Source organism: Dipodomys merriami, unplaced genomic scaffold (assembly GCF_024711535.1).
Source record: "Dipodomys merriami isolate MVZ:Mamm:240054 unplaced genomic scaffold, mDipMer1.0.p SCAF_319, whole genome shotgun sequence".
Taxonomy (NCBI): Eukaryota; Metazoa; Chordata; class Mammalia; order Rodentia; family Heteromyidae; genus Dipodomys; species Dipodomys merriami.
Window position 1 is genome coordinate 500,362 of NW_027204704.1, and position 27,654 is coordinate 528,015.

Sequence of the window (27,654 nt, forward strand, 5' to 3'; positions counted from 1 at the left end):
TCACCCCTCCCCCCGCCCCCCGCACCGACGTTGTAAAGTTCATTTTGGACACGTCAAATTGTACTTCTCATCGTTGCAACAGGTCCACCTGTATCCTTAAACAACTGTTTTTTCCCCATCTCCTCCACAAGTTATACTGACATCAAATATAGTGAAAGCAGGGGTTATACTGTGGGGGAGGGACATACAAAGCAACAAGTAGATAATCTTATAAATGTGTTAGAAACACATGCATGAAAGAAAAAAACATTAAAATACATATCTAAGGTTTCATTTTCCTGACATCACATTATCTGACCTTTTCTGCTTGACTCATACATATACTAGATATTGCAAATAAGGGAAACCCTGGGGCCTATGTTTCTTTGGGCCTGGCTTACTTCACTTAATATAATTTTTTCCAAGTTTTTCCTTTTCCTAACATTCTTCTCTTGAATAGTTTATTTCTTCCTTCTTCCTCACTCCTTCCCTTCCTCTTTCCCTCTCTCACTTCCCTCCTCCTTCCTTCCTTCCTCTCAGGGCCTAGAAGTGATGCTGTAGCTCAAATGGCAGATGGTTTTATTTTTTATTAACTTCAATTTTTGTGAGAGATTGATCAATATCTTTGTGTGCTTGATTATTTCCCCTAATGTCATATCTACTTTGGCCTTCTATGAAATAACACAGGTGCGACACATCTTCCACACTGGTGTTTTATTATAGCTCACTCAGCAGAACAACTAAATGGGCTAACAGTGAATCAATCACAAGTTGTCCATCACCAGTGATTAATTAAAGAAAAGTGCAAGCACTGAAGACACTTTGGGGTTCTCCCCCAAGACAAAATGCAGAGATTCTAGTCTTTATTAATCCATCATATTTTTAAATATATATTTTATTGTAAAGATACTGTATCGATTGGTTATACCATTATATGAGTTAGGTCATTAATACATTTTCTATTGAGCATTGTTACTACTCCAAGAAAGACTTTACTATTGTTATGACTTATTCTAGAAAACTTTTCCATTTTTTCTACATATGATTTTTCTCCTCTTTTTGTGTGAGGGTGTGTGTGTGTGTGTGTGTGTGTGTGTGTGTGTGTGTGTGTGTGTGTGTTTTGTGTGTCCTGTGATGAACCCTGAGCTGTGTCTTGTAGTTCGAGGACTCCACATCTGCTATATCATAAGGTCTCTATCCTGTATTTGTTCTGTATTGCAATTTCAATTTTCTTACAGATCAAAGACATTCCGATTTGGTACAATCCTAAGTTATTTCATTTGTGTGAATCAACTTATGTGTGTTAAGCTGTGACCTCCAGGTCTTTCCATATTGGCCACACTTATAAGATTTCTCTCCTTGTGTTCTGTGATGGATGTTAAGATGTGCCTTCCAGGTGAAAGAATTTCCATGCCTGCTACATACATAACATTTCTCTCTGGTGGGTTTTTTCTGATGGACAGAAAGGGGTATGTTCTGGATGAAAGACTTTCCACATAGGTTACATTCATAAAATTTCTCTCCTGTGTGTGCTCTCTGGTGGATAGTAAGTTGTAGCTTCTGGCTGAAAATCTTTCCGCAAATACGACATTTATAAGGTTTCTTTCCTGTGTGCTTTCTGATTGACAGTGAGGTTTGACTTCCAGGTGAAAGTCATTCCACACATGTTACATTCATAAGGTTTCTTTCCTGTGTGTATTATCTGATGGACATTGACGCTTGACTTCCAAGAGAAGGTCTTTCCACACATATTACATTCATAAGGTCTCTCTAAGGTGTCTGTTTTCTGGTGCACAGTAAGGTTTCTTTTATGGGTGAAAGACTTTCGACACAAGTTACATTCATAAGGTTTCTCTCTATTATGTGTTCTCTGGTGGAGATTAAGATTTGATTTCTTGGTGAAAGATTTTCCACACATCTTACATTCATAAAAATTTCTCTCCTGTGTGTGATCTCTGGTGGACAGTAAGGTCTGCTTCCGGCTGAAAGACTTTCCATACATATGACATTCATAAGGTTTCTTTCCTGTGTGTATTCTGATGGACATTAAGGTTTGACTTCCAGGTGAAACACTTTCCACACACGTTACATTCATAAGGTTTCTCTCTAGTATGTGTTCTCTGGTGGCGAGTAAGTATTGATTTCTGGGTGAAAGAATTTCCACACTTGTTACATTCATAAGGTTTCTCTCCTGTGTGTGTTCTCTGGTGCATAGTAAGATATGCCTTCCAGGAGAAAGACTTTCCACAAATGTTACATTCAAAAGGTTTCTCTTTTGTGTGTGTTCTCTGGTGGACAGTAAGCTTTGATTTCTCAGTGAAAGACTTTCGACACATGTTACATTCATAAGGTTTCTCTCTTGTGTGTGTTCTCTGGTGGAGAGTAAGCTTTGATTTCTGGGTGAAAGATTTTCCACACTTGTTACATTCATAAGGTTTCTCTCCTGTGTGTGTTCTCTGGTGGCGAGTAAGATTTGCCTTCCAGGAGAAAGACTTTCCACAAATGTTACATTCAAAAGGTTTCTCTTTTGTGTGTGTTCTCTGGTGTCTAGTAAGATATGCCTTGCATATGAAAGATTTTCCACAAATGTTACATTCAAAAGGTTTCTTTTTTGTGTGTGTTCTCTGATGAACAGTAAGCTTTGATTTCTGGGTGAAAGGCTTTCCACAGATGTTACATTCATAAGGTTTCTCTCCAGTATGTGTTCTCTGGTGGACAGTAAGCTTTGATTTCTGGGTGAAAGATTTTCCACACATGTTACATTCATAAGGTTTCTCTCCTGTGTGTGTTCTCTGGTGTCTAGTAAGATATGCTTTGCATATGAAAGATTTTCCACAAATGTTACATTCAAAAGGTTTCTCTTTTGTGTGTGTTCTCTGGTGGACAGTAAGCTTTGATTTCTGGGTGAAAGACTTTTGACACATGTTACTTTCATAAGGTTTCTCTCCTGTGTGTTTTCTCTGAGGGACAACACAGTGTTTCTTCTCAGGGAAAGACTTTTCACACTGTTTACATTCATCAACTACAGAAGACACATGAGGACTATATGCTGCACACATCTTACCAGGTTCACTGAAAATACCCATGCTCTGACAGCCAGTGACCTTTTCTATCCTCATTCCTAAGGAGTTCGCATTATTCTTAATCAGTTCTGACTTCTGTATGGAGCTCAAATGAAAACTTCTTATATGTCTCACTTTTTCCTCTCCTTGATTACTATTCATGATTGCTACTTCAGAGAGATACTTATTGTGAGTTTCCTGGCAGGTGCTAATCACATCCTCCATTTCTGGGACATCTAAAATGAATAATAGAAAAATAGAGAAATACATAAATGAGATCCATAAATTCCTTAATGTAAAGATATTTCCTCACATTCTGTTACAATATTTTCAAATATCAAAGCATTGCTTTATGCAGAATATATATATTTCTCTGCAATGTAGTAATTAAGAAAGTAGCACTGACATTTTACAATGGAAAATAATGTTTTTCTTTATTTCAGATTTTTATATTTTTCTCAAGGAAATATTTACTCAAATTATTCATCTACGTACTCTTAATGCTTCCATTCTGAATCTCCCTCTATGCCCAGCACCACTGATAAGAAATTGTCCTGATCCTATTTTCCTCCTACCTGCAAAATACTAGTTTAAAATAAAATGAGATCTCACTATATTTATTAATGTCTTTTTTCTTTATGAATGACTTCTCTACAGACAAAGAGAATTGCTAGCTTTAACTACACTGGAACATCAAATTCAGTTTGTCTCCACGAGAATTCTGGATTGACAATTCCTTGAGACAAAGGATCACCTAGTTCTCTTCCATACATGACTCAAGGGCACTAGGAATACAATTGCTCTGTACATCTCAAGATAAACAGACCCACTGGGCTCTGGACCCAACATCACAATTCAAGATGCTTTAACTCACCTGTGAAATTCTCTTCTGAGCCTTCTCTCATCCATGGTTCTGCACCTTGCTCCAGCTTCACAATCAATATAGGTTTAAGAACACAGTGCCCTGTGAATAAGAAATAGTGGAGAACTATTGCTCTTGCTGGGTCATCATTAATGTAATGTTGCAGACATCCTGTTCACTGGGTTGCTCCTAAATCTGGTATCTCAATTGTTTTATTTTTGGGGAGGTGGGATCGGTTGTGGGGCCTGAACTCTGAGCCTGGGAGTTGTATCACAGCTCCTAAGCTCAAGGCTAGCACTCTACCACTTGAGCCACAACACCAATTCTGTCTTTTTTTTCTTCTTTTTTGGTGCTGAGGAATTTAACACAGGCGACAAGCATGCAAGGCAAGTGCTCTACCACTGAGCCACCTTCCCAGCCCATGGTTTCTCAATTCTTAACAGCTCCAAGGTGTATTTCCCCCCAGCTTTGGGTTTATTTTGCCAATGTATGGCTTGAACTCAGCTCTTTTGCTCAGATCTAGCATTCTACTAGTTTGTGTCTTGGCTACATTTCTAGTTTTTGAATGGTTAATTGGAGGTAAGAGTCTCATGTTCATTTTTCTATAATTGCTGTCTTCAAACCAAAATCTTTAGATTTCAGCCTACAGAGTATCCAGGATTCCAAGCATGAAGCAATGCAACCTATGTCAGGTATGGCTTACAAATACACACTTTCACACTTTCACCTACCGATTTCCAGATCATACTGATAGTAGTAATGTATATTCTATCTAGACTGTAGATCTTCCAAATAAAAGTGACTTTTGCTCACCCAGAGACATTAGGTTGCTATAAGTCTCCAGCATTACTTCTCTATGAAGGGTCCTCTGACCAGGATCCAGATCCTGCCACTCCTTCCTGGTGAAGTTCACAGCCACATCATCAAATGACATCAGCTTCTGTAATGGCACATTTCAATCAGGAAATTAGACCTGGGTCATGAGAATTCCAATCTGGAATTTCATTATGCTGCAGGTATGCTTTTGTCTTACATAAAAGGTTTGCAGCTGGCTATGTTATCTTTTCATTGGGAAAATTAAATACCAAATTAGAAATATTTGACAATACATAAGCCTGGCCCTTAAAATACACAGATGTGCAGTGCCCAGGTGGCTTATGCCTATAATCCTAGCTATTGAGGAGGATGAGGTCTGAGGATCAAGGTTCATGGCCACCCCAGGCAGGAAAGTCCATGAGACACTTATCTCCCATAAACCACCAGAAAACTGAAAGTAGCACTGTGACTCAACTGGTAGAGCACTCACTTTGACCTGAAGAGCTGAGGGACAATAACCAGGCCTAGAATTCAAGCCCCAAGACCAATAAAATGTTACAGATTCCCTAATGAATGCAAACACATTTCTGCTGCTAGCAATAGAGACAAGATAAAAATTATAAGGAGACAATAATCTGGCATAATGACATTAAGTCTAAGGTGGTGTCTAAAAAATTATATTATTTTTTTGATAAAATTTTAGTTCATAGCAGCATAACAATGAATTAAACAAATATTTTCTCAGCATTTACATTTACTGTTTCACCATAAATCCTATTTATACCTTCTATTAGCAAGTACTCTCATAAGCAAGCAGAACACATGCAGGATATCACATGGTATACAGAACATAGAACATTACTAGATCAGGTTTGCTAAGGGTCTGTCAATTTTGTTAAGTTTTTCGAAGAACCAACTCTTTGTTTTGTTGATTCTTTCTATAGTTTTTTTGGATTCTAATTCATTTAATTCTGATTTAATTTTGATTATTTCTTTCCGTCTACTGGATTGGGGTTTATCTTGCTGCTCTTTTTCAAGGAGGTTTAGATGTGTCATTAAATTGTTAGTTTCCGATCTCTCCAATTTGTTGATGTAGGAGCTCAGAGCTATAAACTTGCCTCTGAGTACTGCCTTTGCTGTGTCCCAGAGGAGCTGGTAATTTCTGTGTTCATTTTTGTTGAATAGCATGAACATTTGAATTTCCTTTCTAATCTCTTCCATGACCCACTCATGACAGACCCTTAGCAAACCTTATCAGAAAAAGGAGAGAGCACACCCAAATTAATAAACTCAGAGATGAGAATGGAAACATCACCACGGAAACAACCAAGATTCAGAACATTATAAGGGAATACTTCTCAAAACTTTATGCTAATAAGTTTGAGAACTTGACAGAAATGGACCTTTTCCTAGCAAATATTGACATGCCAAAACTAAACCAAGATGAGTTAAACCAGCTTAACAGGCCCATATCAAGCATTGAAATAGAAACAGCAATAAGAGACCTCCCAGCTAAGAAAAGTCCAGGACCAGATGGTTTTACAGCGGAATTTTACAAGGCCTTCAAAGCAGAGCTCACACCAATACTCCTCCAACTCTTCAATGAAATTGAAAGAGAAAGCTCACTACCAAACACATTCTATGAAGCCATCATAACCCTCATCCCAAAACCAGGCAGGGACTCATCAAAGAAAGAAAACTATAGACCCATTTCTTTGATGAACATTGATGCAAAACTTCTCAACAAAATTTTGGCCAATCGACTTCAACAATTCATCCAAAAAATCATACACCATGATCAAACAGGATTCATTTCAGGGATGCAAAGCTGGTTCAATATACGCAAATCAATTAATATTATTCATCACATCAACAGGAGCAAGAATAAGAACCACATGGTTATCTCAATAGATGCAGAAAAAGCATTTGACAAGATCCAACACCCCTTTATGATGAAGGTTCTGGAAAAATTAGGAAGCCATGGAACATTCCTCAATACAATAAAGGCTGTATATGACAAACCTACAGCCAGCATTATACTCAATGGTGAAAAACTAAAGCCATTTCCTCTTAACTCAGGAACAAGACAAGGATGCCCACTCTCTCCACTTCTCTTCAATCTAGTATTAGAATGCCTAGCTACAGCAATAAGGCAAGATGCAGACATAAAGGGGATCCAAATAGGGAAAGAAGAAATAAAACTCTCCCTCTTTGCAGATGACATGATCTTGTATTTAAAGAATCCCATAGACTCCACTCCCAAATTACTCAAGCTGATTCAAAACTTTGGCAAAGTAGCAGGTTATAAAATTAACCCCCAAAAATCAATGGCTTTTCTATATGCCAACAATGAGAAAAGTGTGGCTGAAATTAGGAAAGCAACTCCATTTGTAACAGCCCCACAAAAAATAAAATACCTAGGAATTAACTTAACCAAAGAAGTGAAGGACCTCTATGATGAAAACTTTAAAATCTTGAAAAAGGAAATCAACACAGAACTTAAAAAATGGCAAAACCTCCCATGCTCCTGGATTGGCAAGATTAACATCGTGAAAATGGCAATACTTCCCAAGGCTATCTACAAATTCAACGCGATACCTATCAAAATTCCACCCTCATTCTTCAAGGAAATAGAGGAGGCAATCCAAAAATTCATATGGAACAATAAAAGACCCCGAATAGCAAAAACGCTCCTCAACGGAAAGAACACTGCTGGAGGAATTTCAATACCAAATTTCAAACTCTACTATAAAGCCATAGTAATCAAAACAGCTTGGTATTGGCATAAGAACAGACCTCAGGACCAATGGAATAGAATTGAAAACCCAGAAATGAACCTACACACCTATAGCCATCTAATCTTCGATAAGGAAGCTAAAACAATAGAATGGAAGAAAGACAGCCTCTTCAGTAAATGGTGCTGGCAAAATTGGTTAACTACATGTAGAAAACTAAAGCTAGATCCTTATATATCACCCTGCACCAGAATCAACTCCAAATGGATCAAAGACCTTGAACTCAAAGCAGACACTCTGAAAACATTACAGGATGGAATAGGAGAAACCCTAGGTCTCCTTGGCTCAGGTCGAAATTTTCTGAATAGAGACCCGGAAGCACAACAAATCAAAGAAAGGTTGGACAAATGGGATTGCATAAGATTGCAGAGCTTCTGCAGGGCAAATGACATAGCTGGCAAGATCAATAGAAAGCCCACCGATTGGGAGAAGATCTTTACTAGCCATACAACGGACAAAGGTCTCATATCTAAAATATACTTGGAACTCAAAAAATTAAACCACCCAACAACAAATCCTCAAAGAAACAACTGCCCAATAAATAAGTGGGCGAAAGACTTAAAGAGAAGCTTCTCTGAAGAAGAAAGAAGGATGGCCAATAGACACATGAAGAAATGTTCAACATCCCTAGCCATAAAAGAAATGCAAATCAAAACAACATTGAGATATCACCTCACTCCAGTTAGAACAGCAAAAATCAAGAACTCTAATAACAACAGATGCTGGAGGGGATGTGGACAGAAAGGAACCTTACTTCATTGTTGGTGGGAATGTAAACTTGTTCAACCAATTTGGAAAGCAGTATGGAGGTTCCTCAAAAGACTTCACATAGATCTCCCCTATGATCCAGCAATCCCACTTTTGGGCATTTACCCAAATGTTTACAAACAAAACCACACTAAAGCTACCAGCACAACTATGTTTATTGCAGCATTATTTACCATAGCTAAGATATGGAACCAACCCAGATGCCCCTCAGTAGATGAATGGATCAAGAAAATGTGGTATATATACACAATGGAATTCTATGCCTCCATCAGAAAGAATGACATTTCCCCATTTGTTAGGAAATGGAAAGGTTTGGAAAAAATTATATTAAGTGAAGTAAGCCAGGCCCAAAGAAGCATAGGTCCCATGGTCTCCCTTATTTGCAATATCTAGTATAGGTATGAGTCAAGCGGAAAAGGCCAGATAATGTGATGTTAGGAAAATGAACCCTTAAATATGTATTTTAATGTTTTCGTTTCTTTCATGCATGTGTTTCTAATGCATTTATAAGATTATTTCTTTGTTGCTTTGTATGTCCCTCCCCCACAGTGTAACCCCCGCTTTCACTATATTTGATGTCAGTATATCATGTGGAGGAGATGGGGACAAACAAGTCGTTTAAGGATTCAGGTGGACCTGTTGCAACAATGAGAAGTACAAAATGTCATGTCAAAACCAGCTTTACAATGTCGGTGTGGGGGGGGGGAGGGGGGTATAATTGGGTGGGGGGAGGGGGGTAAAATTGGGTGGGGGGAGGGGGGAGGCAGGGAAGGGAAGTGAAGGGTAAACAAAGGAGGAGGCTGCAATGCTTGGTAAGAAATGTATGCATTATTCTGCCCATGTAATTGTAGCCCCTCTGTACAATATGTTCTCAAATAAAATAAAATACAATTTAAAAATAAATAAATAAATAAATAAATAAAAAAAAAAAACTTTTTGAGAATATGTTGTAAGGGTTTCCCAATTTCAATGAAAAGTTAGTTTTTGATTTAATATAAATCGATAAAAAAAAACCTCTCAGAGATAGAATTTATGTGTTGCGATGAAGTTTTGTGGAATCTCAAACTGAAAATCAAAGTAGAAATCTAGTTGGCATAAAATTGTAAGAATGGGAAAACCAAACAAAATGTAAACAATCTCTATGAATCCATGCTCTGATGACTTTCCCTTTGTCTACAGACTGAGAGCATGTCTAGCAATACATATGATGTGATAAGAATAGCATAAGAAGAATAAGAATAAGTTGTGTGGTAAAGAAATGTATGAGAAATGAATTTCAGGTTTTCTGAAATGTTCAGTTTGAATGACTACATTATATGGTTAGAGTGGCTTATTATATAATTCAGAACTCTACAGTTACATAATATTCCAGTTACCACTAAAATACATTGTTGTCAGAAATAAAAATCTAATTGTTAAAACCTCAAAAAAAAAAAAAAAAAAAAAAGAACATTACTAGATCAAAGAAAAGCAGTGCCCACATGAATATTAAAAAACAGTAACAGTACTCCAGAAAGTAGCTAATGATTTATTGGGCCCTTATAAGATTTGATTTAGTTCCCACATAAAAATATCCTACATTAACCATGTTTGGTTTAAATACTAAATATTGAAATGTGGTCATACATACACTGATATTTACTTCCTATGTAAAATAGAACTGCTACCATGAAATTTTGTAAACTTTCTCTACATTCTACAATAAAAAATATAGGTGGGAGGGGAATAAAATGTTCCTTGAGAAGATTTTCATTTTAATAGGCCTTCATGGAAGGTGGAGGCAAATTGATAGGGACTCAAGGAACAAGGAAAAAAATAATAAATATGACCATATGCTCAAATGTGTTAAATATTCCTGAGTCATTTCTCCAGTAGATCCCTAAAGATATATTTCTACTTTTGTTAGTGAATAGTGAAATTCCTCAGAGATCAAAATCAATTCCTGAGCAAACACCAGTGAGATTTTGCGACAAATGATATTTCTAACTGAGAAAACCTCATCACTGTATTTTTTTTTTTCATCAAAACTACCTACCTTATACTGGCAGTGAATGAAAATATTTAAAAGTAGTGGTATGGAAAAACAAAACTGAGTACCACGACAAATGAAGTTAGACCAAAGATAACAGAATCAGGTGAAATCAAATTTTCTTGTAGTTTAAAAGTTGGATGAAGGACATACTTTTCTGTATGGAACTCTGAAGTTGAGCTGAAGGGGGAAAAGGTTTGAGAGGTTGGAATTCCAGCCTGACAGGACTGAGAGAACTGAGAGCTGGCCGCAGAAGGGTTAAAAGAGAATTCTGGAGAGGGTTAAGAGACTGCAGTGCAGGCCTTTTCCTTACTGTTGGAAAGATAGCATCTGAAACTGAGCTGCTGTTCACCTTGAAGGCTAGGTAAGGTGAACTTTATGTCTGCATTTTCTCTGGGCGCCAGGCTTCTGTCTCAGGAGAAAAAGGGAACATGTTTTCCTCACAAGCTGTTGTGGCTCAGATTGTAATATGAATATAGATACTTCAATTTGGCATGTTATCAATGGTAATCTTCCCTGTGTGAACTCAGGAACTATGCTTGCTTGCTGGCAACCAGAGACCAAGTGCCAGAGAGGCTTCAGAACCCTGGTTTCCCCTAAGTCTATCTGTTTATGTTTTTGTGTTTCTCTAATTTTCTTTGTTTCTGGAATCCTGTAGAACTCTCTAGGCCACAATTTTCCTATACAGTGGGTATGAAAAATGTCAATCCTAAGAGCCATGTCAGCAAACTAACAATAATCACAAGAAAAACTGGTTCCCAGATAGATCATTGAAGAAAAGAAAAAACAGAGACATATGGAAGAAACAGAGAATGAGAAAAGTAAGAAAAAATGATTCAAAAATAGATACAAAGAGAGAGAAAGAGAAAAATAACCAACACAAGTGAGTAGAAAACCAAAAGTAGAGAGATTTTAGAGGAAAGAAATCTTGTGAGAATACTTTAGAAAACCAACAAGATTTTGTAAAAAGACCATAAAGTTTAGCAACAAATATAGCCTCAGCTTCAAGTAAGGCCAAGACCATGAAGTAGTCCAAGAAGTATATAGGGAGAGTAATTTAAGCACATATAGGTTAATCATTCCTTTAGAACACACGAAGGTGCGTATGACCACACTATTTCCCCAATTCCAGCAAAATTTCATTGAGATAGTTTAATGTTACTCATGAGGATGAGATCTGGTTGCAATCTACCCTTCACCTTCCATGAGATGGAACCTGCTCTGTGTCACTACATCACATAACAGGTATGACTACATGTTAAGACAAGATAAAACCTAGACATTCTGAAGCCAATCTGAATTCAACTTTGAAAGAATATAACCATTTAATCTGCTAAACCTACAAGTAATCTTTATCTCCTAAATCTACAAGCCAACTTTATCTGATTTATGAATATGTTCCTGAGGCTGAATCTGTGTGGTTGGTATTGTTTTTAATTATTGGACATCTTTAGGTTCATATAATGGAGTGGAAAACAAATGAGAAATAAAAAAAAAACAACTCACCAGAAATCCATTCATTCTGTCTTGCTGCTGACAATGAACAGAAGACTCTAGAAGCACAGCTGGGATATAAGGCAAATGATGTATTCAGAAATGAATCTGTGAGATTTTGGGTCCAGAATTTTCTCTTGCAAACATGATACATGGGCAGCAAAACCATAAAGCTGCCTTAGAAGAATCTTTAATGTCTCAGGCAGAGCATTAAAGTCTCCAAGAAACACAAATCCAGTCCATTTCTTTGTAGATAGATATTATTAAACCAACTAATTTCTATATTTATGTACACATTAAATTCGAAAAATGAATGTTCCCACAAATATTATTGAATACTTGAAAGCAAACACATATCACATTTCCACTAAAAGTATTTATTACTGAATATACTTCGGTATGTAGGAACTGCTTTTTTTAATGCAAAGGTATCCTAGGAATCCATTGGAATTTGTGTTCTACCTCATTCATTTATATATTTTAACACCAGGGAAAGCATGTATGATGTAGCACAGTAGTTTTCATCCAAAGGTAGAGAAAAAATGTCTACAGAATATATTTCTTGTGTTATAATATTTCAACAATGGTTGTCAAATGGCACATTTCACTGTACCCATCGCACACATATGCAATGACTTGAAATTTCCATTTAACATGCTTTGGCCAAAGGGATATGAGTAAAGATGAGGTAAACCCAGGTTTGAGAAGTCCCTAATGTTCATTTCCCTTAACAGTCTTGGGAAGAACCTTGACCATCCTAAAGATACAACATAAAATACTGCATATAGGAGTGACACACCTGAAGATAAGCATCACCTACAAAGCAAACAAACTTGAGTAAGACATATTACCTTAAGTTTTCTTCCGTGATTTTTCATTTAAGGCCAAATGTCCCCGACCAACACTTTCTGAACTACGAGGCACAGCCAACACATTAGAGCTAGCATTAACAAATCCATAGATGGGACATTTAAGATAAGTTTCAATGCATACATACTAAAAATTATAGTGGTAACCCAGGCTGAATAAATTAGCAAGAAGAGGATTAGCGATTACTACATGAATAGATATTTTCAGTCAAAACAATTACTCCACCTTCCCAAACCACAGCCTCAGGTACCCTCTGATAACTAGCCTCTGGGTTATTCCTCAAGCCAGTTCATCATGACTCCTAGAAATTAGCTTAAATCTTGCAACAACACAAAGTGATTGAGAGTGATGTAGGAAAGAGTACCACGGGAATCTGGTGCTTAGGGAAGTAGCAACAATTTTTGCATAAGGCAAGGGAAGCTAGCAGCATCTTCCCCTTCCTGTGCTTTTCTGCTTCTTCCCTTTTGGGCTTCTCAGAATTGAAAAGGTCTGTCCATTTAGGAAGGAGATTCTTATTCATAGGGTGCTCTGCTTCAAACATTGCTAGGCTTCATTCCTAAAAATACAGAACCAGCACTCAATACTCCAATATCCCATGTACAACTGTCTCTCGAAACAGGATGGTGAACAAACATCTGTGAACTCAAGCCAGGAGATTAAAACCTCAAGCCAAAAAGATTAAAATATCTCTAGGAGAAACAACACAGAAGCCCTAAATACAACTTCCATGTAAGAGGACTCAAGGCAGGAACACACCTCACAATTTCACTAGAATTCTTCCTGTATTCCTCTTCCACCTGGGCAAAGCCAATAAAGTCACATGCATAAATAGAAGAATCCCTTGGTCTTGGAGTACAAATGCACAGCTCTTGGGCTCTCCTTGTCTGCAGAATCACCAAGCTTGCTCTCAGACATTTGGAAACCAGGTTCTTGCAGCTCAGGGCCCAGAAGCTAATGGCAGCACAAACTCCTGAACCTCAAGCAAATTATCAATCCCAGACTGGAGAAAAGCGAGCAGGGGAAAGCGGGTGCTTTGGCTCAAGTGTAAAGCTCTCCTATCTAGCTGACAAGCTCAGGAACATTGCTTGCAGGCCCAGAGTTCAAGCCCCACCAAGGACCAAAAAAAAAAAAACAGAACCAGAAAAAGAAACCCATGGAGGATAGACTCCAGCAGCAATCCCACAGTTCCTACCTGACATCAGTTCCAAAGCCTGAGATTCCTTCAAGTTACAGCTCCCAAGCTCCACTGCACAGAGCTGGGCGCCTGCCTCCTGGCTCCCACCTATGGAAGGCCAAACTTTACTTCAGGGCACTTCCAGCAGCAAGGCAAAGGAAAAGAACCCAGAAGGGGCAGACTTAAAACGCCCAAGTTTGGCGGGGAGACGCATGCGCAAAAGGATCTCTGCACCACTTCCGCCCTCCAAAAACAAAAACAACTCAGGACTTTCAAACCAAAAGCCTTCCAGCGAGACTACAATTCCCATAATGCTCGGCGCCACCTTGCTTCACCTCTGCTCAGAAGAGTGCTTGAATGCATTGGGACTTTTCTCTCCCTGCTGTGGGAACTAAGGTGAGTTTCTTCTTCAAAACCACTGTTTCCTTCGTGAAATATTGTAAGACCAACCAGAAAATGGATATACATGGGGAGAATTAGATTCATTGACTTTTTGGTACTTAGTTCTAATAATGAAATTGAGGTTATGAGACTGTTTCTCATACCTTTCTTTTTGTTCTATGCCTGTGTTCTGCTGAGTGTAAATTATATCTCTGTTTTGCTTTACATTGTTTAATACCTCCCCTCTCATCTTACAAACGTACTCATAGACACTGAACTTATAACCGGTCATTTTCTTTAGAGTAATTTACACACTGGCATAGAATAAGAAGATGGTTATGTGGATATGCATCATAATCCTTGTGTTGATTTAAATTTTGCAAAATCAAACAATTAATTTTTCCAGAAAATCCCCAACTCTATCTATTAAATGAAAATGAGTTTTTAGCTGTTTCTGAATTTTGCTTTTCATTTAAGGGTTTTATGTTTTTTCTTTTTCTGCTCATCCTGAGGCTTCAACTCAGAGCTTGGTCACTGTCTGTGAGCATTTGCTGTGCTCTACTTGGATTTCCTTTAATAATTTCTTCAGGTAACTAGTGAAAAGTTTCCTCACAGGGATTCTTAAGAGCATGGCACATTTCCCTGATTTTCCTACAAAGAGAGTGGTTTGGGGGTCAGAATGAATGCAGGTGAGTAGAAGAGTGAAGTTTAGGCTAGGCTATATTGATGTGAATCTTAATCATTTACAAACCAGTCTGCTTTTGTCTTCTCATTTTGCATGTGAAAATCTCTTTAGAATTCTTACCTTTTCTCTGATCCTAAAACTTCCTCTCAGTAGCTTTAGGCTACATATCTAGGGGACCTCTGACTTGTCTTCTCAGACCTTATCCATTAAGCTGTGGAATAAATCTTTGTCTTCTGTCACAGTCGTACAGAGCACAAGTAAGACTTCTGTGGGCCAACGGGATAATAATTAAGGAGACAGAGAGATGGCTGATGGCACAATTCTGCTATATTTCTCAAATGCTTGTGTAATATTGGTCTACGCCCACTGTGCCAAAAAGTGCAAACAGCACACACCTTTCCTCATTCTACTTCAATCTATCTTTTTGACCAAAGCCTCCCTTCACTTAAAGCCCCAGCCCAAACAGCTACAACACACACTTCCTCAAACCAAGAAAGGGCAAGGACTTCCAACCCTGAGGGTGGGAGTCAATGGCCCTGAAGCCTTTGTTCACAGTTTGCCTGCTCCTGGCAGGCACCCCAGGGTCTGCAACAGTCTCCCTCTCTCATATTCAGAGATCCTATACTTGTCTCTTAAATATTTATTGTGACTTTTGGTGATCCTTTACATACAATATAATTGAGATGGTTTGGATTGGAAAGTTTCATGCCTGGTTTTAGGTCTCCAGTGTATAGGTTTTCTTTATCTCCTTTTTGGACCTGAATGATTCCTCATGGAAATGGAAATCAAAGGACATATTTGGATTTATAGACTTCAACTTAAAAGCACCTCTAATATTATAAAAAAATTTAATTTCATTCAAAAAAAGTAAATTCCTGAGAGGCAAGGAGAAAAGGATCAGAAAGAATTGGAGTACTTCCAAGACTACATGTGAAGTGTAGTTTTCATTGTTCAAGCCTGTATTTCTGATGCATTTACTTATATTTTTATCCTTTTTTGGGGGGTCATTCATGGCACTTGTACTCTGAACCTAGGAACCATCTCTGAGCTGAAGTACTCTACCATGTGAGCCACAACACACTTCTGGATTTCTAGTGGTCACTGGAGATAAGTGTCTCACACATGTTGGTGGCCAGGCTGACTTTGAACTGGGATCCTCAGGTTTCAGCCTATTCAAAAGCAATGATTACAGACATGAGGAACCAGCACCCAACTTGCATTTCTTGTGTTTTATGTCCCATCCCTGGGGCTTGAACTCAGTGCATGGACACTGTCACTGAACTTCTTTTGTTCAAGACTAGCATCCTACTACTTGAGCCACAATTCCACATATTGCGTTCCTGTGTATGTGGTAGTGAGGACTTGAACCAGGGATGCTAGGTAAGCATACTACCACTGCTGGGGGCCAGCCACAACACCAGCAGTGCTCCAGAAGAACAAGGAGATGATAATGGAAGAGACAGAGACCAGGCCAATGATGAATCTCTCTTTATTTCTGCAATATCCTTAGCTATAGACACTTTCTATATCTGTCCAGTTCTTGCATCACATTGTTCTAGGACTCAATGTGGCAACAACTGCAGATCATGTGCATCCTTCCTCATTCTAGTTCAACCTTTGTCCACCAAACTCCTACAGGTAAGGCCCCAGGCCCAGAAGCTAAAAGGAACACTCCCTCCTATGAAAATGGCAAGTACTTACAGCCCTGAAGGTTGCAGTCCATGGTTGTGGAGCTTTTGCTCACACCTTGACAGTCCTGGCACCTCTGAGTCTGCAACAAGTCCTCCTTTTTATTTTGTAAATTGAGCAAGTGTCTATCAGCTTGAGCCTAGAAAATGCAGCAGATCCTACATCTCAGGAAGAATGGAAGAAAAAGGAATACCAAAACAAGAAACAGGAAAATGCCTAAGAAATGGAAAAAGGAGTGCTATTTCCCAGGTTGAATCCCTGCAGATAATGGAGAACTGATGCAGCTAAGTCTGCAGGGTGTGCTACCTATAGGGTGGAGTGACCAATATCAGATTTCTGACTCTGTAGCTGCCTAATGTCGAACCTTAATTTATCAAAGGAGGGCTGGGAAGGTGGCTCAGTGTGGCTCAGTGGTAGAACCCTTGCCTTGCATGCATGAGGTCCTGAGCTCGATTCCTCAGCACCACATAAGCAAAAAGAAAAAAGCAAGAATGGCACTGTCGCTCAAGTGGTAGCCCGCTAGCTTTGCAGCGCCCAGGCCCAGAGTTCAGGCCCTATGACCAGATCCTCCCCCCCAAAAAAATTATCAAAGGTCCGGATTCCTCAAATATGTCACTGGATATTGGCCCATATCATATAACACAGACGTACTAACCATTAGCATGTCAAATCTTTTTTAACCGGGTCTTTAGCACATCTACTTGATTATCAATATACATCATTGCTGTTTCCAAATCATAAAACATATCACAATCTTTCCAAGCCCACCTGCATCCCAGGGCACCAGAAACATATCAAGCCAAACTATTAACATATTGTGTTGTATATATGGTTTGGATAAGGTTCACAGCAGAAGCAGTAGCACTAGCAAGAACATTTAGGGTAGCAAAAATGCTGGCAACCAATATTCCAGAAAATCTGCAGCAATGGCTAAGAGCCTATAAACCTCAATAGAAAACAGAGACCCAAAATTATTATACCATAATGGTTATATCAACTGAACAAGCAACATAAGTTAAGGTGATTGCATAGTAACCTCAGAGTATTTATGCAGTTAGTGAGAACACAATTGTTCCTGCTAGAGGCATCAAAAACTACCCCAGCCTTGAAAACCGTACCTAGCTCTACTATCAGCATGTATGGATACATAACACAACATTGCACAGTAACTGATACAAAACCATGAAACAGGACATGTCTCTGATACAGAGGTATGGGATAGAGAGAGGCATTAGTCCAAAGGCCTCAGCAGCAGCCAGTTGCAGATGTCAGGGTGAGCTTGTCAAAATAGGCTGACAAACATGGGGGCCAGCAAGGTACCACTGATCACGTCACTCCTTGAGCCCAGTTATGCAGTGCATACTGGGAGACTTCCACCAGTACAACAGTAGACAAGATGTGAAATCCACAGGCTCTCCATAATCCACATGCCCTACATGGGGGTGGATCATCACAACCACAGGAATCTCCAGGCATAGTGGAACCCATGAGGGGTGCACCACATCTCCTGCCAAAGGAATTCTAGAAGTGTTATTCGTTCACCTTTTCCTCCAGAGAACGTCAGAACCATAATCTATCCCTGAATACCATACTATACTTGTACCTTCTACCTCAGCATCTGGAACAGTCAATCATTGAGATGAATGAAGGAAGAGGATATAATATTTGTATAACAAATAATGAGACTTACTCTGTGAACATTGAACAATTCAAAAATAATGTAGGAAGTAAATTCTATTTCTCCTAGTACAATGAACATAATACTTAGAAATGAGTGTTTGAAAAATGTACCCTTGAACAATGAAAACTATGTGACACAGCTAGTCTAGGAAGCAGCCATTTATACCGGATCCTTATCTCCTTGCCTCTCAGAAACTTACTTTTAACTTTTACAGAAAGAAAGAATTATTTTTCCTTCATATTTTATAGTTGCTCCAAAGTTGATGTCTATACATCCAAATGTGCCTCATGATCTCCATTTTCATGAGGAATAGCTCAGGTCCACTAAAAGAGGCATGGAGAACCTATGCACTGGAGGACTGAATATCAGCCATGAATATTTCCTACACAATTCTTCCCAATCATAATGTGGGGAAAGGATCATCAACAATCACAACAAATACTTAAGAGAAAAGCTTGGGATGTCTGGTATGAGGGAGGGACGCAAAAGGTTTATTCCACAGTGTAATGGATACAGTTGGGAAAACAAGTCTGAGGACCCGCAGGTGGCAGAAACTTCTAGGATCAGAGAACAGTTAGAAAATCAAAACAACAGGATATGCAAAACAGAAAACTAAAAACAGACTGGTTTGGATCAAGTTATCAAGCTTCACATGAACATAGACCTACCCTGAACTCTATCTCCACCCACATTCACCCTGATGACCCTAGACAACCATTTTTGAAAGAGTCTTGGAGGAAGAGTACCATTTTCTAAGAAACCCCTGGGAGGAAACTTTTCACTAGTTTCCTGAAGCAATTAAGAAAAGAAAGGCAAGTACAGCACTGCAAATGCTCACAGACAGTGCCCATGCTCTGAGTTCAAGCCACAGGACCAATGACAAAAGGAGGGAAAAACTATTAAAGGAAAGGCAAATTTCATATGCAAATAACCAAAAACTCCTTAAAATTTCATAGAGGGAATTTGGGAGTTTCTGGAAAAATAATGGGTAGAGTTTGACCAATCTATTTAATTCTAAGATTATAAAGTATGTCTACCTTAAAAATTCTGCTATTTTATTCATATATATGTATGTATATGTATATATTTAATGTATATATACATACATATATATACATACATACATAAATACATATATATATATATATATATATATATATATATATATATATATATATGTTAGAGAAGGGGAAAATGATCCCAGAATGAATCAGCTAGGTGTATGTAAATACCTGATCTTGTGGCTTGAACTCTGGGCCTGAGCACTATCTGTGAGCTGTTCAAGTCAAGGTGAGCTCTACACCACACCACCTGAACCACAAGGCCACTTCCGTATTTTTGGTGGTTAATTGGAGAGAAAGCTCATGAATGTTCTTTTCCAAGTTGGCTTTGGACCAGCATCCTCAGATCTCAGCATCCTTAGTACATAGGATTACAGGCATGAGCCACTGGCACCCAGCTGCAAATACCTTTTTTTATATATATATATCTATTATTTTATTTTATTTGAGAACATACTGTACAGAGGGGGTACAATTACATGGGCAGGATAATGCATACATTTCTTACCAAGCATTGCAGCCTCCTCCTTTGTTTACCCTTCACCTCCCTTCCAACCCTCCCCCCTCCCCCTGCAAATACCTTTTTAAAGTGAGAGGGGAGATATTCAAATTTTTAAGGCAAAACAGTGACCTAATTTATATTCAGAGGAACATACTTTTGAACAAAAACAAAATCAATAAACATGGAGTCTCATAACCTCAATTACATTAATAAAACTAAGAATTAAAAAGCCAAATTATCTAATGATCCTAATACATTTCTTTGTTTTGGTTGATCTCACAATGTTTCAGGAGGTAAACTGATTTTTCAAGAAGAAACTCACCTTAGTTCCTGCAGCTGGGAGAGAAAGTTCCCCATGCATCCATGCACACTTAGGACCAAGTGTCTGGTGCCAGTCCAAACCCTGTAACAAGCCCACTTCCTCTAGTTGAATGCATTGTGTTATGGGAATTGTAGTTTCTATTGAGGCACAGATCCTTTGAAAGAATGGAGGGCTGCCGGGGTAAGGCCCTTGAACCTACTTTGCCACTGTTGGTGTTTTTACTTTGTAAATTCAAGTTTCTTTCCTTTTGCCTTGCTGCTGGAAGTGCTCTGAAGTACAGCTTTGCATTCTATAGTCAGAGCCAAGAGGAAGAAGCCCAGTGTCTCTTCTTCAGAGGAACTTGGGAGCTGTAACTTGAAGCAATCTGAGTCGCCAGCCAAAGTCTGCCCTTACCATCTTTCCCCAGTCTGAGGTTGATGATATTTTTTGGCCTAATGGAATTGTGCTGCCATTAGCACTTGTTCCTGCAGGTGCAAGAAACTGGCTGAGAATCCTCTGGTTCTCTAGACAAGGAGAGTCTAGAGACTCTGGTACTCACCCATGTGGCTTTATCAACTTGGTTTTTGTGCTTTGAAGCCAATGAATGGTAAACATTCCTTCTATATGTCTTATATAAACATAGTGATCTTCTTTTCACCCTCTGCACTTACTATGGTGTTTGAAACTTTCAAAATGCACGTGGCACAGATATACTCCAATTATTGTGTCCTTTCTTGACAAATTACAATTTCTCCATTAATATAATTAGTCTATTTTACATCACTTAAAATGAGAGAGACTGGCTGGGCAGGTGGTTCAGGGGTAGAGTGTCTGCTTTGCATGAATGAGACCCTGAGTATGATTCCTCAGAACCACAGAAGCAGGAAAATCTGGCAGTGCACTGTGGCTCAAGTAGTAGAGTGCTAGCTTTGAGTTTAGGAGCTGAGGAACAGTTCCCAGGCTCAGAGTTCAGGCTCCACAACAAACAAAAAAGGAGAGAGAGAGAGAGAGACTTCCTACCTATGTATTACAATTTAATTGTTAAAATATAATTTGAATACAATACAATGACCTTGATATGTGTGTGCTTGTCCTGATACTTGAACTCAAGGTCTGGAAAATGACCATGAAATTATTTGGTTCAATTATAATGTTGTACCACTTAAGCCACACCTCCCCTTCCAGCTACTTTGGCTATTTTATTGGAGATAAGTCTCTCAAACATTCTTTTACCAATGGCTTCTTTTTGTGATCCTTGTAGGGATCCATCATGAGCATCCCAGGGGACCACAAGCAGGCACAGGAGAAAGATTATTATAAGGTTTACTAGAAGGACCATATTTCCCAGGAGAGGGAGCACATGCATGTGTCTGTCTTCAGGTAGCAACAGGAGCTGGGGTCAGGAAGTTAGGTAGGTGCAAGCTCAGGTAGGTGTGGGTAGAGGGAGGGAGTGGTCACCAGTATGGAGGGAACTCTAGGTCTGGGAAGAGCTCAAGTCTTGGTGGAGCTGAGGAGCAAAGGTGGGGATAATATTAACTTTTGTCAGATCTCAGTCTTCTGAAAAGCTAAGATTACAGCCATTAGACATGAGAGCCCAGTTACAATGTCCTCTTTTAAATTCAGATTATATTCTAATAAAATAAGATGAAATAGAAAACTTGACAATTTTAAGGCAGGTTGTCAGTCACTAATGTGGATGGGGACAGTGCAAATCCCAAAACACCCAAAAATATCCCACTTTGAAATTTGTAACACTCCTCATCTTAAGTATTGTGAATGTGAACACTTAGGCTATAATAAATTAACTTTAAGTTTTTCTCTTCTTTTTTTCGGTCGAGTCGTGGGGCCTGAACTCTGGGCCTGGGTGCTGTCCCTCAGTTCTTCAGCTCAAAGCTAGCCCTCTACTACTTGAGACACAGTACCACTTCCATCTTTTTCTTTTTGCTTATGTGGTGCTGAGGTATCTAACCCAGGGCCTCAGGCGTGTAAGACAAGCGCTTTACCACTGAGCCACCTTCCCAGCTCCACTTTAATTTTTCAAAGAAAGAAAATATTCTTATAATGTAGAAAAACCCAGTACTAATGTGCAAACACTGCTTTTAAAAGATTCATATTGTGTTTCCTATCTAAAACAACCTCACTGAAGTAAACAGAATAAATTTTCGCTTTTTGTAAATGTCACTGCAAAGTTCATGTATTTTATATTAACAATAACTATTGTGGGTAAATGGGGAAAAAACTGAACGCTGGATAATAGAATGTCCTGTGTCATCAACCAACAAGTATAAGCAAAAGCACATACCTATATAAGTTGTGTTTCTTTGCATTTTATGGATCTACATTTTGGGGTGTATTTTCTGTTAATAGTGTTAAGTAACACATAAGGCTTTAGTCTTCTGTGGATTTGTCATTCCTGGATACTTTAATGTTCTACTTGATTCAGGAATGTTTCTTCTCCCATAAGAAGGCTTTATGATTTTCCAGCCCACCTATCATGTTCTGACCAGGAACTTCTAGGGTAAAATCACACAGGTTCTTTTCTGACTCTCTCATTTGTCTTCTCTCCTAGCCATGGTTCCAGAATCTTTATTCATTGTCAACAGCAAGAAAGAATGGAAGGATCTCTGATGAGATTCTTGTATTTCTCAGTGTTTGACATTCCATTTTATGAACCTGAGGGTGTCCAAGATTGAAGAACAGAAAAAAAAGATTCAGCTTCAGAAACATGTTTCTAAAAAAGCTAAAGATGGCTTGGAGATTTAGCAGATTATCAAAACTTGCCTTCTAAGTTAAGTGCAGGTTTGCTTTAGTTTGTTTCTCATTTTTTTTAAATTTAATTTTATTTTATTTGAGAACATACTGTACAGAGGGGCTACAATTACATGGGCAGGATAATGCATACATTTCTTACCAAGCATTGCAGCCTACTCCTTTGTTTACCCTTCACCTCCCTTCCCAGCCTCCCCCCTCCCCCCACCCAATTATACCCCCTCCCCCCCCCCACGACATTGTATAGCTGGTTTTGACATGACATTTTGTACTTCTCATTGTTGCAACAGGTCCACCTGAATCCTTAAATGACTTGTTTGTCCCCATCTAAGACTTCATATAGATCTCCCCTATGATCCAGCAATCCCACTTTTGTTTCTCATTTTTGAATGTCAGGACAAAGTCGTTCCACTTGTTATGTGATTCAATGACACCTGGAAGGTAACTTCTCATGGAAGGTAAAGGTTGGCTAGAAACTGGTCAGACATCACATCCTCATACACAACATTAGAATATCCTAATGAAGTTTTACTGGATTTGCTGAAATAGTGTTGTCAAACATAACTTTGATTGCTATACAGGACTGAGTGTGTTATAAGTACTTCAATTGTCTCTGTAAATACTCTAGGACTGCTTTGTGGTATTTGTCTTTCTTGAAACTTAGGCTGTATTTTTGATGGTATTTATAGAAATCTCTGTTTTTCTCTAAGGTACGTACAAGTGTAGAAGTGCTGGACCATATTTCTATGTAATTGTATATTTAGTTCTTTTTAGGACTCTTTGTGCCATCTTTGATACTTTTACATACCTGAGAGAAATGCATCAAGGTTCACATTGTTGTCACAACGTTCCTAGCTTTTGTTGGAGTTTGGAAGGATTTTGGGTGGTTTGTTTAAAACTATGGCCATACTAACAGTGTAAAATAGTTATTTTATTGTAATTTTGATTTGGATTATTCTCATGACCATTGATACTACTTTTATCTTTTAATCAGCTATTTGTGTATGTCCATTTTAGAAAAGTCTCTTCAATCTTTTTCCTATTTTAAAATTAGATTTTGTTGTGTGGGGGTTACTTGTAGGATTTTCTTTATATTTTCTAATTCAGATTTGTTAGGAATCTATTTATAGACATATGCAAATATTTTCTCCTACCATGCTTTTGCTTCTTCGTTGATAGTTCTTTTCATTATACAAGATTTTGATTATGTGCACTTAATCTTGTTTGTTTGTTTTTTTGTTTGGGTTTGTATTTATTTTTTAATTTTTACTTATGATTTATTTTCTTGGCTTTGTTTTGTTTTCTGTTTTTGGTCAGTTCTGGGGCCTGAACTCTGGGCCTGGTTGCTATCCCTCAGCTATTCAGCTCAAGGCTAGCACTCTACCACTTAAGCCATAGCACCCACTTCCGACTTTTTCTACTATATTCTCATGACCCTATTTCCCTCAAATTCTAAGGCTCTGCCACCCCTGCCAGAAGATATTCATGTGAATTCACCTTACATAATTGAAAGCAATTGTTATGATTTTACAACTGACCTAAGACAGTTGTTCCTTTAATATTCTATACATAATAGTAATAGCATACATTTGATACAGATCCATTCTAGTTTCCACCTGTTTTACTGCTAGATTATTAGAAATATATTATTGAATTTTATTGTGTTTATAACAGATTTCTTTCTCATACTGATTTCTAGACAATTTGTCTTCAGATCTATTCTCAGTGTGTCTGTCTTGGTAAATATAACACCATAGTGCTTTATAAACAGCATTTAGGTAAAGATAATGCCTTCCACATCTTGTTTGTCTGTGTTTTTAGTCATTAAGTGGAGTATTAGAGGCCGGGCACCAGTGGCTCCCGCCTGTAATCTTACCTACTTAGAAGGCTGAGATATGAGGATCACACTTCAAAGCCAGCATGGGCAGGAAGTCCATGAGACACTTGTTTCCAATAAAGCACTAGAAAACCGGAGGTGTCGCTGTGGCTGAGGGGGTAGAGTACTCACCTTGATCTCAAGAGCTGAGGGATAGTGCCCAATCCACAAGTTCAAGCCCCAGGGCCGACAAAATAAAAGTGGAGTACCAGTTCTCCTATCATAATGATAGATTAAAGAAATTATCATTCTTTGGCCTTTTAACCATGTCTTTGTAGACTTTACTTTTCAGCATAAAATTTTTATTATACAGATTTATGATATACCTGTTGTTACCAATGCTCTGTATCTGTGGTAACACAATTTGTGCTGATGTTTATTTCCTCTCATATTATCAGTATTTGTATATTTTATGATCAGTATTTGTATTTTTCATTATTGATTTTTGCTTAGGGTATCCTTATATTGATTTATTTTGATTTCTTGATAATTAATGTATATCTCCTTGAAAAGCTTATTGAGTTTTATGAGTGTATTTTTCTTCTGTTCAAATCAGACAGAACCTGATATATTTACTATTTTTACATTACAATATAAACATGGTTTCATTTAGTAATTACTTTGCTATTTATTATGTTTGTCTCATCTGATACTTCTTTCTTAGTTTGCTTTCATGTAATTTGCTATTTATTATGTTTGTCTCATCTGATACTTCTTTCTTAGTTTGCTTTCATGTAACCTGCACACAGCCTACTATACAGTGCATATCACCTGTTATATAATCTCCAGGCAATCTTCTATACACTGTAAATCACTTCTGATACCTACTACAATTTAAATCCTACTAAATAGTTGTTATACTGCATTGTTATTAGGATAATGCCAGTTTTTTCAAAGACTGCATGTTAACTATAGGTGGCATATTTTTCAAGTATTTTGGTTCTATGGTTTGTTGAATCTGTGAAAGAAACAAATATGTAAGGCCTAATAAACTGCTATGAAAATGCTAGTACAGGGGCTGCAAGGTGGCTCAGTGGTAGAGTGCTTGCCTTGCATACATGAGGCACTGAGTTCCATTTCTCAGCAACACTTCAGCAGAAAATTCATTGTGACTTATCACCAATTAAATGGCAGAAAACTACAAGTGACATTCTGGCTGGAAGTAGTAGCATGCTAGCCTTTAGTGAAAAGCTTAGGGAATATGCCAGGGCCTCCCTGAGTTCAAACCCCACAGCCAATAATTAAAAGGAAAAAGAAACAATCCCAAACAAATAAAAACCTCATTACTTACTCATGGCCTTTGTTCCTCTTTTACTTTCTATTTGTAACTGAATACCTCATGTCATTCCATTTTCAACTTTCTTTCTTTCACATTGGGGGTTGAACCTTGGGACTTGCACATGGAAGGTGGATGCTACATACCAACCTATTCTTTCTTCTTTTAACATAAAAAAAGTCGGCTTATAGGACAGGGAAGTTGGCTAAGTGGTACAGTGCTTGCATCCCATGAATGAGGAGCTGGGTTCTATTCCTTAGGTCCCCATACACAGAAAAAGCCAGAAGTGGTGCTGTGGCTCAAGTGGTAGAGTGCTACCCTTAAGCAAAAGCAACTCAGGACAGCACCTGAGCCCTGGAATCAAGCCCAAGGACCTGCAAAACAAAAAGTCTGCACATTTAAATTAGTCAATGCTTCCTTTGCAATGTAAAGATATTATTTCCAATCACTTTAGATGACTTTCAACAGTATTGTCTTCCTTTCCAGTGAGTGCAGGGGCCACACACAGAATAGACCTTATGCATCTGCTGTCACTTATAAACTAGCTGTTGTACACCAGTAAGAATCAACAGATACATTTCTGCCCTTATTATTTTGAACGTAACGGGATTTGTAAGATTAGGTAAAAATTAGTGAAGGAAACCCTTCCTTTTCACTTATTTGCTGTGATTCTAATGGATATATCTTGTTGTACACTCAAGTCCCACACTTGTCATTTGAGTTCTCTCTGAACTACTTTTCAATTTGTTTTCTTCTTAGGACATACACATACACACACATGCTCAAGAATTTTTACTACGTCATCTAACAATTGTTTTATTACCAAATCTTCTTATCTACAAGCAATTGTATCATCTACCTAGGACAAGACTATTACATTAGGCCACTGACTTCTCTTACAGGTCTCTGTGTCAACAGTCAGCCCTGCAGGAAACACCTGCACACCTTGGCCCATGCTGCAGGTGCCATGCTGTGCTGGTGGTGGACTGATGGGTAGCACATACCCTGCTCTGGGCTGCTCACTCCTGTCCCATGGGGCTTGCATGGTTTGCTGTTGCATAAAGATTTTGGCACTGCCCTCCTCTCCTCAGCTGGCTCCTTACCAAACTTTTCTTTCCTGTACCTTCCATTTTGAGTTCTGGCATAGACCATGAGCCCAACCAACTTTCACCACACCAGATGAAGTCTCCACATCAAACTTTTGGTAACAAATATTTAAGTTAAAATATACATATAAAGTTTTGGCTGGTTTTGCTCAGACCCCATAGACAAGTAAGGCAAAAGATGGTTGGCTGTGGATGCTCCAGGTAGTCATCCACTCAAAGTACTGAGACCTCTACAACAGGGACTTCATACAAGGGTGTAAGTGATCCAGAAAAATGAAAGAGAATTTTAAAAGAACTTCTCAATTCATTGAGGGAACAGAAAAAATGTACACTTAATGTTAAACTAATTATGGGAGGAAAAATGACCTAGAGCTGGAAAAACATATAGATATAAGTCCTCAACATAATGCAAGGGGTCCTTGGGTGGTCCCTGAGGGTCTAGTGAAAATCCTATGATAGCTTTATTCAGTTCCCACTG

The 27,654-nt window shown here is 38.4% G+C and overlaps 1 protein-coding gene across 1 annotated transcript; it reads right to left on the reverse strand.

The window, feature by feature from the left end:
- Positions 1-1,988: 1,988 nt before the first annotated feature.
- On the reverse strand, positions 1,989-27,115 carry LOC138841391 (zinc finger protein 25-like). The gene is made up of 5 exons (XM_070042059.1): positions 26,971-27,115; positions 11,818-11,876; positions 4,717-4,843; positions 3,916-4,005; positions 1,989-3,277 (listed from the first exon to the last, which is right to left on the reverse strand). The coding sequence occupies exons 1-5, from the start codon at positions 27,113-27,115 to the stop codon at positions 1,989-1,991; spliced, it is 1,710 nt and encodes a 569-aa protein (XP_069898160.1).
- Between the last annotated feature and the right edge of the window lie 539 nt (positions 27,116-27,654).